The 14,384-nt window shown below is 54.8% G+C and overlaps 4 protein-coding genes across 10 annotated transcripts; 3 read left to right on the top strand and 1 right to left on the bottom strand.

Annotated features, from left to right (window-relative positions):
• The first annotated feature begins 4,521 nt into the window (after positions 1-4,521).
• H257_00420 (hypothetical protein) lies at positions 4,522-6,884 on the top strand. Its single transcript, XM_009823114.1, has 6 exons — positions 4,522-5,275; positions 5,322-5,409; positions 5,460-5,782; positions 5,834-5,899; positions 5,985-6,044; positions 6,099-6,884. The coding sequence occupies exons 1-6, from the start codon at positions 4,565-4,567 to the stop codon at positions 6,801-6,803; spliced, it is 1,953 nt and encodes a 650-aa protein (XP_009821416.1). The 5' UTR covers positions 4,522-4,564; the 3' UTR covers positions 6,804-6,884.
• A 249-nt stretch (positions 6,885-7,133) lies between these two features.
• Positions 7,134-9,645, top strand: H257_00419. Of its 2 annotated transcripts, XM_009823112.1 has the most exons (16): positions 7,134-7,201; positions 7,252-7,370; positions 7,426-7,535; positions 7,583-7,614; positions 7,663-7,795; positions 7,868-8,049; positions 8,096-8,198; positions 8,261-8,303; positions 8,355-8,409; positions 8,473-8,537; positions 8,604-8,832; positions 8,889-8,980; positions 9,030-9,134; positions 9,183-9,242; positions 9,295-9,426; positions 9,514-9,645. In XM_009823112.1, exons 1-16 carry the CDS (start codon positions 7,153-7,155, stop codon positions 9,604-9,606), a joined length of 1,602 nt encoding a protein of 533 aa, XP_009821414.1. In that variant the 5' UTR covers positions 7,134-7,152; the 3' UTR covers positions 9,607-9,645. The 2 variants fall into 2 exon arrangements, with proteins under 2 accessions (XP_009821414.1, XP_009821415.1); XM_009823113.1 differs by having other exon boundaries at positions 9,183-9,426.
• H257_00418 (hypothetical protein) lies at positions 9,622-11,644 on the bottom strand. The gene is made up of 5 exons (XM_009823111.1): positions 11,551-11,644; positions 11,044-11,469; positions 10,648-10,987; positions 9,760-10,590; positions 9,622-9,703 (listed from the first exon to the last, which is right to left on the bottom strand). Exons 1-5 carry the CDS (start codon positions 11,575-11,577, stop codon positions 9,693-9,695), a joined length of 1,635 nt encoding a protein of 544 aa, XP_009821413.1. The 5' UTR covers positions 11,578-11,644; the 3' UTR covers positions 9,622-9,692.
• A 73-nt stretch (positions 11,645-11,717) lies between these two features.
• On the top strand, positions 11,718-14,121 carry H257_00417 (hypothetical protein). Of its 6 annotated transcripts, none has more exons than XM_009823106.1 (9): positions 11,718-11,939; positions 11,990-12,052; positions 12,099-12,305; positions 12,362-12,831; positions 12,913-12,973; positions 13,033-13,281; positions 13,354-13,547; positions 13,603-13,756; positions 13,811-14,121. In XM_009823106.1, exons 1-8 carry the CDS (start codon positions 11,740-11,742, stop codon positions 13,746-13,748), a joined length of 1,590 nt encoding a protein of 529 aa, XP_009821408.1. In that variant the 5' UTR covers positions 11,718-11,739; the 3' UTR covers positions 13,749-13,756; positions 13,811-14,121. The 6 variants fall into 6 exon arrangements, with proteins under 6 accessions (XP_009821408.1, XP_009821409.1, XP_009821412.1 ...); XM_009823105.1 differs by having other exon boundaries at positions 11,720-11,939; positions 13,603-13,703; positions 13,761-14,121; XM_009823107.1 differs by having other exon boundaries at positions 11,990-12,305.
• Positions 14,122-14,384: the final 263 nt, after the last annotated feature.

Genomic DNA, 14,384 nt, shown 5'->3' with positions numbered 1-14,384 from the left:
CGATGGGTTTTTGATGTTTCAACCCACCGCGGACTCACCACCGTGCATTGTTGTGCCCGGTGACACGCAACTGCGCCTCACTCTCCTTCGATCCTACCATGACTCCCCCAGAGGCCGCCATTTCGGCCGCGACAAAATGCACGCGATCCTGGCGCGTTCATACTGGTGGCCCCGCATGTATAAATCCGTTGTGCGCTACGTCGCTCATTGCGACGCTTGCCAGCGCACTAAAATCACCGCCTCCTCTCGGGCTTCACTCCAACCTCTGCCTATTCCCGACGAACTTTGGTCGTCCGTCAGCATGGATTTCATGTTTGGCCTGCCCCGCGACGCCCGCGGCAACACCGGCATTATGGTTTGTGTCGACCGCGCGTCGAAATACGTTATTGCCGTCCCCGTCCGAGACACGCTGAGCGGCGCTGATGCCACTCGCATCTTTTTCAACCACGTTTTCTCTCGTTTTGGCCTACCTCGCTCCATCGTTTCGGACCGCGACCCGCGGTTCACGGCGAAGTTTTGGTCCACCCTCTTAGCCCTCTGCGACACCTCGCTCGATATGTCGACTTCGGATCACCCCGAGTCCGACGGCCAAACGGAACGCGCCAACCGCATCCTCGAAGATATCCTCCGGAGCTACTCCGTCTCTACCGCTTCCTCTTAGGCTGTCACGCTACAACACGCGGTTTTCGCTTACAACGCCTCGGTTCAGGCGTCCACTGGCTTTTCGCCGCATTATGCGGTCCATCTCCAATACCCCCGCCTCCCTCCAATGCTCGACGGTTCGACCTCAAGTGGGGGTGGAGTCACCGCGCGGCCTGCACGCGTACTTTCCAACGCCCCCAACCGCACTCTCCAAACCATTCAGAGTTTCCTCTCCCGTCGCGTCTCTGTTATGCAACAGATCCATGAGAGCATCGCTGCCGCTCAGCAGCGCCAATCAACTCAAGCCAGCAAACATGGCCGCTCTAACCTCGCGTTCTTCGCCGTGGGCGAACAAGTTCTCCTCCACAAGTCGGCGGTGCCCGCCCATCATTCCGCGCACGAGCGGTTGGAATGTCTTCCAATGTCAAGCTACGAAGTGCTTGGCACGGCCCCTTTGCCGTTCTTCGCGTGGTCAGTCCCACCAACTACAAGCTTGACTTGCCCACCTCATGGCAGATCCATCCAACATATTATGTGGGTAAACTCAAACGTTATTTATCGTTATTATCTACTCCTACGACCGATGAAGTGACGGCAACCGATCCTTCGGATCCCGCGGTGGCTCTTCCTCTTCCGCCGCCTCCGACTTCTCCTCTTCCTCCGACTCCCCAGCTGTCGCCGTCCTCGACATCGGCACCACCACTTGTTGCGGCGCCGCAAATCGCCCGCGCCCCCGCCCGATAATCTGCGGCTGCTTGCCGCTCCACCGCTGTCAATTGACCACCCTGTTGAGGTCCCGACGGCGGATTGTACCCCGCGAACGGATTCGTCGGCCGCGCCGCCGTTGCTCTCACCTGCTAATCTTCGCGCGCCCATGTCGAGGAACTCGCCGTTGGCGAAGCCCATACGCTCGACCAGGCGCTCGCAGGGAGCACCGAAAACCCGCTTGGCGTCACCCGCGCTCCTTGCACCGGCGCCGCCGCCGACATCGTCGCTTGCCCCCGAGGGGGTGAGCGCCCTGGCACTGCCGATCGCGGGATCGCGATGGACAGCGACGGGTCGGGAGTTCGCTGTGCGAGTCGGGCCAACTACAACTTGGCAATCAGAAGATTATGTTAAACAACAATTACCTCAGGCCCGCGCCGCATATTTACGCGGGCGGCGATCCTCGCGACAGACCGTGCGTCCAAACGCCCATGCTTCTGTCGCCGCACCCCGGCGAAATTAGATAGCGAGTTGGCCAACCGCCCCGCTGTCAGCGGCAACTGCCCATGCCGCCCACTGCCTTGTCCGACCAGCGTCCACACAAACGATACAAGGTACTCCAGCAATGTTTCATCATTGCAAAGCTCGATCCGCCCCACGTCAACCGTCCAGCGCTCCAGGCGCTCCCGTTCATGCAACTCGCGCATGGCGCCCTTGAACTCATCAAACCGGTGAAAACTCACCCTCGCAAGCTGCATGCACTCTATGGCAAGCAGCATCCACAGCACCCGCAACTCAAACGATTGGGCGCTTGAAAACAAGCGCAGGTACCGTTCCACGCCGGCAGCATTGGCCACCTAGTATCCCCAATCCTCGCGAGTCTCGTCAAATGGCGCGTAACGCCGCGCACATACTCCAAGTCCACGCCACCCCAACCGGCAGGCGTGAAGATCCGAGAGCAATCCCAGTGGAAACCCAACTCTCGCGCGAACACTTCGTCTCGGGCTAGGCCGGTCCGCTCCGGTCCAGCAAGTTCGGCCTTCACTTTGGCCTCCATCTTAACGGCGGTTCCCACGCCGCTCGCCTTTCTTTCTTTTCCCCCAACGCCCATAGCGTTGGGATGTCCCCCATCGCCTGAGGGTGTCCCAGTCACACCTTCGCTGGTCACCTTCCTCGCTGCTTCCGCAGCCTCCTTGGCTGCTTCGTCCGCCGCCTTCGCCGCAGCCGCTGCGATCGCTTTGGCCTCTTCAGCGCGCCTTGCCTTCGCCTTCACCTCTTCGGCCGCTCTTGACTTCTTGGCGGCCTCCTCCCGTGCCAAGTGCTGCTCCAGCAGCTTTTGTACACCTTCGGCGCCCACTGTTTGCATCGCGCACTTTACCAAGTCGGCAGCCGCTTGCTGCTCCAGCTGTCCAAGCCGTTCGCGCTTCACGGCCGCCTTGGCCTCCCAGTCGGCCTTACGCTGTGCCACTTCAGCCGCGTCCTCGCTCGACACTACTCCGCCGTCGTCATCCGACTCGGCTGTGAGGTCCACCACCTCCACTTGCTGCGCCGACGCCTTGGCCTCTTCGACGCTGTTGTCGGCATCCTCGGCGATCTCGTTCACCTTGCGCTTCTTGCCTTCGTCTGCCATCTCAATCTCAACTATCACGCCACAGTTCCTTCCCATTTTTGACCACGTGATGATGGCACGTTCTGTCTTAAGTAGGGGAGGGTGTAACCGGTTGCTAACCGGATGAGTAGTCGACACATCTTCAGTCCAAGGTGTCTCTTCAGTCCAAGGTGTACCTTCGCACACCGACAAGTCCTCTTGCGCAACCAAGGTGTTCGCCCGGCGATACATCAATGGTTGGTTGCCCGTAGCTTATTGATAGCGTAGTAGTTTTAACGCTATCAATTCATTCTTGATTGTACCATCTCCTGCGTCTTCCTCTGCGCACGCTCACATGAATAATCGCCAAATACTGACTGCGGGCTTGGAGAGTGGTGGCAGTGCTGAGGCAACCCAGAGCGAAGCGCGTTGGGCACGATTGTCGAGGACATTGCGGAGAGCAGACTCAAGCATGGTCAACAACGATGTTCACCATGGCAGCTCAGGCAGTAGAAACATAGTTCTTGATGACTTCAAAGAGGCCGTTGTCTGCAATAAACGCATTTTATACAGAGTGTTATAGGTCGAATTTTAGATAGCGTAGTCGATAGACGAGCACACGTCCGTTGGAACATGGGCGGTGTCATAGACGCACAATAACGCTTTACGAGGTTGTTGTGTTCCACGGCGAGGGTGTGGTACAACTGTTGTCAGTGAACTTGAGAGTACGTAGGTGTTAGCAATCACGGTGGGGTTATTGTCCATGCCATTCAACTCGAAGCGAGTTTTGAGCAGCTTAAAGGGGGCATAGGAACACATAGTAGTGTGGTAGATATACTGGAGGTTGGTACATATGGCGGACATTTAAAAAGTTTTGCGCTAAATAGCGCTGAGTGGCAAGAGGCTTGACTGACTGGCGCTACATCACGTTGGCCAAGTTGGCTGACGTGTGCTCCTTGATGTCCGCCAGTCGCGGCGCACGATCGATCTCGTAGAAGGAGGATCCATCTTCCAGACAACGTAGGCCAGAGGGTAGGACTCATCGAGCGGGATGCCCACGAAGGACGGCGCATAGGTAGAATGGAGGAACTAACCTGTCAAGGGGACGAGGAAAGAAAGGCAGACAAAGAACTCTTGCGTGGTCGGGGGCAAAACTAAAAGTGACTTTAGGACTGGCTTTAATCATCCGGATAATGTCCGGATGTCTGAACCTGGTAAAGTAGATCGGGCCAAAGTGCCCTTCTTGAAAGTGTGAATTCTAAGCTAAAATGAGAAACCCAATCGCTGGAAGTAGTCATGTCGATCTATATCTGGAATATGGCATCCAGCTGGATTAACGTCCTGAATGCATGTGAGGAGTCCGATGCAATTTGTCGACTGTTGCTGCAGGGGATAGGCGCTCCATGAATGTAGACACTGTGGATGTTCGGACAAGATCGAACTGTGGTCATGCGCCAAGGAATCTGTTTCGTGTTTTTATGTCAAATTCTTTCCGCACGGTTGGACCCTGAATAGTGAAGTCCAGATGATAAAATAATTTAAACTCAAAACACCCAACGTAACACACTCCCAATCGGAAATCCACCCACTATTTGTAGTTTTGGTTGATCAACGCTTGAACAGTTCAACATGCGAGGAGGTGGTCGAGGTCGCGGTCGAGGCAGGGGCCGAGGTGGGCGCGGAGGTGGAGGTAGGGGGCGTCGCAGCACGTCACAATGTGATTCCACGCCAGGCTGCCCCCATGACACGGAGTCATCATCCGAATCGTCGGACGACTGCAGCAGCTCCTCGTCGGAGCCTTCTCCACGACAACGCCCCCCCGTGGGGACGAGCCGCAGTGGCCGGCCGCTTCGCACAGTGAGCAATCCGGGGTTTAGTCACGACGCATCCGAAGAACGCATGCTTCGCCTTGCCATGGAGCGCAGTGCGAAGGAAGTGGGGTACGAGGAGGTAGCCCCTGTCGCCCCTGCCCGCGTGTTCTACCCGACGATGGAGGAGTTCGCCAACCCCGTGGCATACATCAATCATGTCGCCAAGGAAGGAGCGCGGTATGGCATCGCGAAGATCGTGCCGCCGAAGGGCTGGGCGCCGCCGCACATGATCAACTACGACAACGACACACACATGTTTGAGACAAAGCTGCAGAAGGTACATCGCTTACAAGAGGGTAAGTCGTACAAGGACGGCAAGGATCACACGCTCCAGTCGTATCGCAAGGCGGCGCGTGCGTTCAAGGCGGCGTGGTTTGCGCGCAAGGACATCGATCCGGCGACTTGGACCGACCGCGATTTTGAAAAGGAGTACTGGAAGATCGTCGAAACGTCATACGAGTCGTTGGAGGTATTATGTTGTCGCAGCATCACGTCACTTTGACGCTCTTGGGCAGGTGGAATACGCTAACGACCTGGACGTTTCTGTCGTCGGGAGCGGCTTCCCCCGCGTGGCCCGCGATGTTCGCCACGATGCCCGACACGGTAATACCCATCGTTCTCACTGTGAAGTCGTCATCTGATGTACCTGTCAGAACATGTGGACTTTGCCAGTCGCGCGTACTACGACCACACCGCGTGGAACTTGAACAACCTTCCGTCGGCGCACGGGTCGCTGCTTCGGCACATCGACGCCCAGATCAACGGTGTGAACGTGCCATGGGTGTACTTTGGCATGTTGTTTGCCAGTTTTTGCTGGCACTTTGAAGACAACTACCTGTACAGCATCAACTACATGCACACGGGGGCCAAGAAGCACTGGTACGGCATCCCCGCGACCAGCTGCGACACGTTTGAACGGGTGTGGAAGTCCCTTGTCCCACATCGCTTTGACAAGAAACCCGACTTGTTCTTTCACGTACGAATGTGGATCACTTCAAACTGCACTTTGAACTCAACAATTGTGTAGTTGGTGACGATGGTGTCGCCCACTGTCATCCGCCAGCACAACATTGACGTCTACTCGTTGGTCCAAGTACGACCCATTAGTATATTCATTAGTTGCCATTAGTATATTCATTAGTTGGTCGCGATTATGGGAATTCATCGACACCTACTAGGAACCAGGCGACATTGTCTTGACGTTCCCTCAAGGCTATCATTGCGGATTCAGCCAAGGGGTATTTGTATATATATGTGTCCAATCTGTTGTCAACTCAAGTTGGATGTACTAGTTTAACTGCAACGAAGCCGTTAACTTTTGCCTCCCCGACTGGCTTCCGTTTGGGCGGCTGTGCAGCGAACGCTACCGGGACTTTGGCCGCCTTTCAGTATTTTCCCACGATCGGTTCATGTACGTCCTTGCCATGCGGGGGCTGTTCCCAGATGACCACAAACCCGGCGAGTCGACGGACGAGGGCGCGTTGGTGCACGCCAGTCGCATGCTCCTGGACGAGATGAACCGCATCGTCGACGAAGAGATCCGTCTGCGCGACCAACTTGTCCAATCTGGCATTGTCATGGTGGTGGCCATGGCGAAGCGGGACGATGCGCTGACCGACGACGAAATGGGGTACGACGACAGGCGGCAGTGCGTCGCATGCAAGCATAGTCTGTTCTTCTCGGGTATTGCGTGCAGTTGCTCACACACGAAGGTCGCGTGTCTGCGCCACGCGCACAAGTTGTGCAAGTGCGATCCGTCCAAGAAGGTGTTTTTGCAGTGGTTTACCATCCCCGAGATGTTTGTGGCCATGGCGACGTTGGACGACCGACTGGTGGCGCTGGAAAAGCGGGCGCGGGAACCTCAAGTGCACAGTCCGCGGGCGGCCAAGCGGATGAAGGGCGAGCACGACAACGAACCCGTGTCGTGCAGAACGATGCTGGAGCGTAACCAGGCATCGATGGCCGGCAATTTTTCGTTGAGTCGGATATTGGGCTAGCGACAGGACCAGCTAGCAACTTGCGACTTACTATATAGAACGTACAGTAATGGTGGTGAACGAATGTATTTTATTTTCGATAGTTTTTGTGCTTATTCTTGTACTTTTGCTTGGATTTTTCCAATTATGTATAGGTAGGTCGCTCTACTGTTCCCTCTTGAAAAAGAGAAAAATAATATAGCCAATCAGCGACAAGTATTGTCTGAATGAATATGGTCGATTTTGAACCGGATACGCGACAGAATTGAGCCGGATAATTTAATTGAGCCGGATAATTTAATTGAACCGGATACGTGACATAATTGATCCGGATAATTTACTTTTGCTGATGAAAAACGTGACCACCGTAATGTCTGCCATCCGATCGATCTTGTCGCGAGTGAAGCCAACGCATTATGGTTGGCATAGCATGGCTTGTTTAGGGTCTCATTGCGTACTTGACTTGTAGCTCTATGTACTGGTGCGGTGCTAACGGCTGCATTGATCACGGAATCAGAGCATGCATCCGAGATCGCAATGGTCAAGTCAAGCCTCCTCGCATCACACGACGCTAGTCCCAAGACGTCTGTACGTATTTGGCAATATTGCAATGATGGAGTTGATTGTGAGCGATACTCGGCAGTTTGACGACGACACCGAGACAGATGCCTTGCGGCTCATGCAGACGCAGCCTAGTTTTCCCCACTTGTTAGTGCTACCTCCTCAAGACGATCCAACTTGCGTCATGAACAGGTACGTACGCATGCACAAAACAAGCCAAGCATAACAGTATATGGTAGAGTGCTTGGAGATGGCACTCGAATCGATTTAGGTAGGTTCGAACACTTTGCAAAGGATCTCACTACGATACTCCCAGCAGATGTCCACGGCACCATGTTACCCATACCGCCACTGCATTCGCTTCGTCATGCATGGGTTGGGATTCTCCGGTGTCTTCGCTCCATCCAATACACTGTCGAGAGTGGCTTTAACGACGCCTCGTACCAGTCCAAGTGCGACATACTATTACCTCCTCTGGCACTAGCATATCTTGTCATAATATGGAAATATGCTTGCTGCTGTAGGATCCGAGCTCATCAACGCACAGTCGTCACGACAGCCTTGCAGCAAGTTCGCGAGTTTGACGTTGCAGACAGCATTTCGTTGTACATTGCCGCCGACCGCGCCGCCCTTGTCCGTGCCTTGGACCCAACTGAACTGTCTCAGCTCCATTTGTGGTTTCAAGGTCTTTGCAACAACCACCTCGGTACGACCTCCAACGCCCGATTGTCCTATCTCACATGCACACGAAGCCCATGTAGTGTGGACCACGTCCATGGCCGACGTCGTGGGCGAATTTGTGGTCGACCAGTCGCAGCACGACGTGTGCTTGCTCGTTCGTCCCCAGGGCGGCAGGTTGGTCTCCAATGCTCTCCATCGCATGATCATGATGATTGAATTCGGGGCTGATACTGTAGATTCGATAACAGGGATGCCGCGGCCAAGCTGTCTGCCTTGATGGTTGCGTTCCCATTTGCTTGGATGACATCCACATGACGGATATCACTGTAGGCCACTTATGGTCTGGATGGTTCAGACGACGATCGGCAACGTATTCTCGACACTGGTTTGCAAACATCCTACCATAGTATTGTGTTTGTACTAAGGTAGAGGGATTCCTTTTATGTAGTGGGCAATTCATGGGTCGATTTAGACGCTCTCTGTGCCGCCATTGCCAACGGTGCCTACGCTACGGTAGGTAGCCTGTTGTTTTTACTCTACACTTGAAACATGACTGGTTCGTAAAGTTTGAACCAACAGGATCTCGTACAGCAAACTTGTGATGGTTATCAACGTGACGTGGCGCAGTCGTTGCGAACGTTCTTGCACTTGGACAACAACGCGTTGGACCAAGCCGACAAGGCGACTCAAGTTGACGCCGTGGAGAAATGGCAAGTGTTCCAGCGGCTCTGTGGGCTCGGCTCGGACTTGCAGATGCTAGCGGGGCCGCAAGCGCTCATGAAGCGAGACAAACGCGTGGCTGTAAACGGTACTGTGTGCTTGCTGCTTCGGGTTATCTCATGTGGTTTCTTCCTTGTATTTTAGTTGGGGCTGTGTTGGAATTGTTCAGTGGCGCAGCTGGCGACCGTAGGTTTTGGGAGATGATAGCTGCAGGATGGATGCAGTTGCAGCCCCAGGTTCGACTCGAACCGTTTTTTATATTGTTGGGAATGTCATGTTGTACAGTCCGACGTAGACATCGGCGTCGTCCCGTGCGCGCCAGTCGAACTGTGTCGCGAATGCCATGTCGCGCTACGCCCCGTGGTGGAAGCTGCGTTTCGATGCCTTTGGGTTGTCATCCTCCACAATCCATTCACAACTCAACTGACTTCGTCCTAGATGGACGACGTGATATGGAAACAAATGCATGCATTGCAGCACAAGATCGACGTCGACTCGGTTGGGATATATACTGTATGTAGTGGATGATTCATGTGATAACCTGTCGTAGCTTCGTGCCCAATTGACCGAGTACGAAGCCGACATTGCGATTGCTGCCGCTGATTTAAACAGCAAGCGGCGGGCCGTTGAACAAGCGTGGGACGCCTTCACAGACGCTGAGAAATCCCAGCACCAAGCCAATGTATGAATACATGTATATATCTTGCTAGGCATTGCCCCTGTGATGTCCCCATTTGCATTATTACACCTAACTACTGTATCTATGTAGCTCCACTTGGACGAATTGAACTTGCATTTGCAACGCGACCACGTCCAGCGACTTCGACTCGTCTATCAAACACAAACCGAGTATAAACCATAGAACATATACAACACGTTCGGAATTCAATTGGTATTTGTCTTTATAAATGTCTTGTTTGTCAGTCGTCGTCTCTCCAAGGTAGTAGTTTATCGGCGACCTATGCAAGATAATGAATGATCTTATGAGAGACTTACAACCGTGGTCACATCTTACCTTGCGGTTCCATCATGCCCCGGGGCACACCCATGCCAATATTACCGCTGCCGCCACTGATCGGGCCGCTCAAGCTGCCCATGGGGCCCCCGCGATGGCCCATCGGGCGCATACTTCCGGGCGGACCTTGTCCCAGCGACATACCCGGCGGCATTCCACCCATCATTCCTGGAGGAGGGGGCTGGCCGTTGGGGTTGTACGGGCCGCTGCTGCTTATTGAGCCAGGGTTGCCTCCTTGTTGCGACGGGCCTCCTTGTCCCATGCTATGCGGAAGGGACATGGGGGGACCTCCCATCGACGGACCGGGCGGCTGCTGCAGGTTGCCGCTTCCGCCTTGAGACGGCGGCGGCGGCGCGTTCACCGGGGGAGGGGCGCTCTTGGACGTGAACGAAGGCATGGGGGACGTGGTCGGGGGCTCGGACGGGCCAGGGGACGCGTTGGCGCCAGGCATGCCGGTGGTGGGCTGGTTCGCTTCTCGGGCCCGAAGCAAGTCGAGGCGTTCGCGAATAAACTGCGCGTCGGCGCCCAACTCGGCGGCCTTTTGGTACGCGTCTTGGGCGTCGTTGGTTTGGTTGCAGGCGTCGTACAGAGTCCCGACGTTGTACCAGACCTCGCATATGTTGGGGTTGATGTTAATCGCGCGGGAATACGCGTCCAATGCGTCCAGGTGCTGGTTGAGTTGGTAAAACAGCACCCCCAACGAACACCACACGTTCGGGTTGGACGGGTCCGAGTTGACAGCATGCTTGTACGCATCGTACGCTTCTTCAAACTCGCGCACAGCCATGTAGCACCGGCCAAGCAAGTACCACCCCTTGCCGTCTTGCATGTCTAGGGGGTATGCACATCAGACACCATCTTGGGAAAATGCAGCGCTGCGGCTCCTACCAATGGAGACGGCTTTCTTCAGAAACTTGATCGCTTCGACGTGCTGGTTGTGCTTGAGGCACAGCCACCCGAGCTGCTGCAATGGTTTGGCGTTGTTCGGGTTCAAGTCGACCACTTTCATGTACGAGTTTTGCGCCAGCGCCACTTCCGCCTTCATTTCGTACACGTGGCCGATCTGCGTCCACACGTCACTCAGCATGTCGTTCGTCTGCGCGATCGACAGCACAGACTTGAGACGGTCGATGGCCACGTCCAATTCGCCGCGCTGTTTTGCGATGATGCCGAGGCGAATGCGCGCTTCCAACGCCATGTTGAACGGCGGATCAAAGCTCAGTACCGCCTGCATTAAACACAAACCCGTTAACCATCCCAGTCTCATGGAATGAGACGACAAACCTGGAACGACTCTTCGGCGTGATCGAGCGACCCCGACCGCTCGTACAGTTGACCGATACCGAACCACAACGTAGGGTCGCGCTGGGACTGTGGGTTCTGGTACATGGCGTACTGATACGCAGTGTGGGCGTTGGACAGATCGTTCAGCATCATGTAGCAATAGCCCAAGTGGCCCCACGCATCCGTGTTGTTTTGCTGCTCGCCGCCCAAGCTCACGAGACCTCGGAAGCACTCTGCCGCCTTGTTGTAGCTCTCAGCTTTCTCGTAGCAGCATCCGATGCCGTACAGCGCCACGGGGTTGACTCGGTTGTGCGACAATACCTTTTCGTACGACACGAGCATGTTCTCGTCGTCCCCCATCATTTCGGAAATGCGGGCCAGCGTGGTCCATGCTTCCTCGTTGCACTGGGACAGCTGGCGGCTCAGCTACGCAGCATTAATGTCGAGGGTGAGTACTGAGTACCTTCTCCCTCCTTACGTTAGATACAAGGAGAATCGTCGACGTACCGAGTTCTCTTCCATCTTCACAGACATAGCGGCGGCGATGTTCTCGCTGTAGGAGCGACTTGTGACTGGCGATATGCCCCACGAGAATTTGAACCTTTGAATTGTATGGGACAGACGGACCAGTATCCGGATTTTGCCGGATAAAATGTTCTGAAAGTGCATAGGGTGCCCGTTGGGACTTCCATCAAGATGCGGCAGCGGCTTTGGCTCCGCATGGAGCTATTTGAGCACTTTGCTATGCAGTTCCAGTCGCGGTGTGTGATCAATCTGACGCCGCAGAACATCATCAATGGTGTGGCTGCCCTTCGGCAGCTGGGAAATACGCATGCGTCGGTGGAGAGGCGGCCTGAAGAATCAACTGCCAGTAGTACCCCCACCCAACCCATCTCGTAGAAGCTTGCAACTCCGTTATTCGTCCGTGACGCTGGATGTGGCATAGGTACGCAATGTGGAAGAATGTGGCGGAAACCACGTTTCAATGGAAGGACAACGAATGCCGCTCGTACGATCATCACACCGATGACAAAGTTCCTACAAGCATCTCATAGGTTTTGGCTCGTGGTTGTGTGTCTCCATCACCAGATCCCAATCCTTCCTTCAGATGACGCACAAAACAAACGAGACCCTTCATTCCTCGCCGACGAAGACTACTTTCTCCTTGAACATGTGCCGCTCTACAAACTCGCCACGTTCTTGTTCCTCCACATGGACAAAAAGTCGTCGAAACATCGCGCCAAGCCTTCCTTCGACGCAGTGTACGTCAGTCCTTCCATCATTCGCATGTCGCTCAACCACATGCATATCCATGCAGGTGGCGGCGGGAGGACCAACCAATGACCAGTCCTGGTTCCAGCGGCGCGTCCTCGCCCGTCCATTTAGCGGCGCCGATCTCGCCTTCGTCCCCGCATTCCATTGGACTCAAGGACCGGTTGGAATCGGAAACGCATGCGCTCAGCTTTGTCAAAGCCAATCTGGATTTACTGGTCAGTCTCGTGCTCGACACTTCGCTAACGGCCGACGACGCCATCATCACAGCGCCACAATTCGACTTGCTGGGCGTACTCTTCTGCGGTGGAGCATCGCACGTCCAGCAGTACCCGCGCCTGAGTGCCGCCTACCCCAAATGGCAGCAGCCGCACCAACTAGCGTCGAAAGTGTTGAAGTGGCTGCGAACTCGCCTGGCCCTCAACGACGTGCTCTATCCCCGTGTTGGCACTTGCACTCCCAACAATTCGATTATTGCGACTTTGCACTTGAACATGCCCGTGTCGCAGGACTTGGGTAGGCTTATCCTATGGCCACATATGTCTTTAGCAGGGTTTATTATTACTACTTATAGCTTCCCATAACCGTTTCATGTAGAAGTGGAGCAGCCGCCTAGCGACAACGGCTCCACGCGTGCTCTCATTGCTTCCCTGCCTCGGTAACGTCAACTTATGGTGAAGTTGTTTCGAATTGACGACGTGGGACTAACTACTGTAGCCCTGTCGTGATTTCGCTCGTGTCGAAAGCCACGGTGATCAAACGAGCGGACGAGTTTATGCGACACTGTGACGTGACCATCTTTGGCTGCCACGACGCGTACATTTACGTGCTGGGGCCGCTGCGGCATGTGAGTGTGGTGGCATCGTGCAACTGCAAAGTCGTGCTTGGGCCCGCCAGTGGCATCTGCACCGTCGATCGATGCGACAACACCACCGTATCGGCCACGTGTGCGCTGCTTCGAGTCCAGTACGTACGATATATACTATTACCTATCAGGTTCATCCCTCGAGTTTACACTTTGCACTTGACTGTATGTAGCAACTGTTTGGACTCGACGTTCAACGTGTTTACACCGCGACGAAGCATCTTTGACGGAGACAACCGCGGCTGTTACATTGGGCCGTTCAATGCTCAGTACCCGCATCTGCGTCTGCACCTAGTGCAAAGTCGGCTGGCTTATGTGCCGCACTCGACTGGGCAATGGAACAAGTTTGTCAACCTCGACACGGACGGTAGTACTACCCTAGCTTACGTTGGTCCAATCGAGTTCTTGCTAATCCACTGTAGAGCCAAGCGACGCCAGTGCCGATGCGGCGGTGGTGCTGCAGACGCCGCTGCAGTTTACAGAAGTGTGCGTGCCTGTCAAGATGGACGCGGTGTCACCTCGGGTAAAGACGGCCTGGATTGGATGGTGGATGCCAGGGAGATGCTAAGTGGCTGGGTAGGGACGACTACCCGTAGCACTACCCATCGAGTTTGAGCATGCCGTGCGCAGAGCACAAGACAACGTGGACGGCCTCCGGCGCCTCATCGACGAGTTTGACACGCCGGTAAAGAAATTGCTGGAGCAAGCCATCCAAGCCAAGTTCAAGGAATGGCTCGTTGTCTCGGGCAACATGCGACAAGTGCTCGACTTGGTGCAACTAGAGAAAGCTCGGCAGCATGCAGTTTAATTACAAGCCAACACACACATGTGACTTCTAAAGTTTTGCTTGAAGGCCAGGATTAGACACCTTTTCAGGCTGTTGAGGTGGCCACATAAATGCGGTTCCTGTCATGCGTTGGGGGGTAACATGTCAACCTTTTCGACGTCCATGTATAGTAAGTACCTGGATGCAAAAGTGGTGGGTCATGGGGCGCCCTGGACAGTTAACTGCCAGGTGCTAAAGGTACATCAACGTCATTTCTCTTGATGGGCTCTTCATAGGGGGATTCAGTGATGGAATCTGAAACGTAGTCTTGACGTTTCGAAGGCAACGCAATCGTTTCAATCTGTACGTTCTGCATGAAGGACTGGCGACATGATAGAACGACGGCGAAAAGGAAGAGTAACGTTATGTCGGTGGTGA

This window comes from Aphanomyces astaci (assembly GCF_000520075.1).
Source record: "Aphanomyces astaci strain APO3 unplaced genomic scaffold supercont1.1, whole genome shotgun sequence".
NCBI lineage: Eukaryota > Oomycota > Saprolegniomycetes > Saprolegniales > Verrucalvaceae > Aphanomyces > Aphanomyces astaci.
The sequence above is the reverse complement of the archived record's forward strand: the minus strand, read 5'-3'. Positions and strand labels throughout refer to the sequence as shown.

Coding starts and splice junctions, on each gene's coding strand:
- H257_00420 (XM_009823114.1), top strand. CDS start 4,565: ATGCGAGGAGGTGGTCGAGGTCGCGGTCGAGGCAGGGGCCGAGGTGGG. Junction 5,410..5,459: donor TCGCCACGATGCCCGACACG/GTAATACCCATC, acceptor TGTACCTGTCAG/AACATGTGGACTTTGCCAGT. Junction 5,900..5,984: donor ACGTCTACTCGTTGGTCCAA/GTACGACCCATT, acceptor GACACCTACTAG/GAACCAGGCGACATTGTCTT.
- H257_00419 (XM_009823112.1), top strand. CDS start 7,153: ATGTCTGCCATCCGATCGATCTTGTCGCGAGTGAAGCCAACGCATTAT. Junction 8,199..8,260: donor GTTCGTCCCCAGGGCGGCAG/GTTGGTCTCCAA, acceptor CTGATACTGTAG/ATTCGATAACAGGGATGCCG. Junction 9,427..9,513: donor AATCCCAGCACCAAGCCAAT/GTATGAATACAT, acceptor GTATCTATGTAG/CTCCACTTGGACGAATTGAA.
- H257_00418 (XM_009823111.1), bottom strand. CDS start 11,577: ATGTCTGTGAAGATGGAAGAGAACTCG. Junction 11,470..11,550: donor TGAAGATGGAAGAGAACTCG/GTACGTCGACGA, acceptor AATGCTGCGTAG/CTGAGCCGCCAGCTGTCCCA. Junction 10,988..11,043: donor ACGCCGAAGAGTCGTTCCAG/GTTTGTCGTCTC, acceptor TGTTTAATGCAG/GCGGTACTGAGCTTTGATCC.
- H257_00417 (XM_009823105.1), top strand. CDS start 11,740: ATGCGGCAGCGGCTTTGGCTCCGCATGGAGCTATTTGAGCACTTTGCT. Junction 12,306..12,361: donor AAGCCTTCCTTCGACGCAGT/GTACGTCAGTCC, acceptor ATATCCATGCAG/GTGGCGGCGGGAGGACCAAC. Junction 13,548..13,602: donor TGTCAACCTCGACACGGACG/GTAGTACTACCC, acceptor AATCCACTGTAG/AGCCAAGCGACGCCAGTGCC.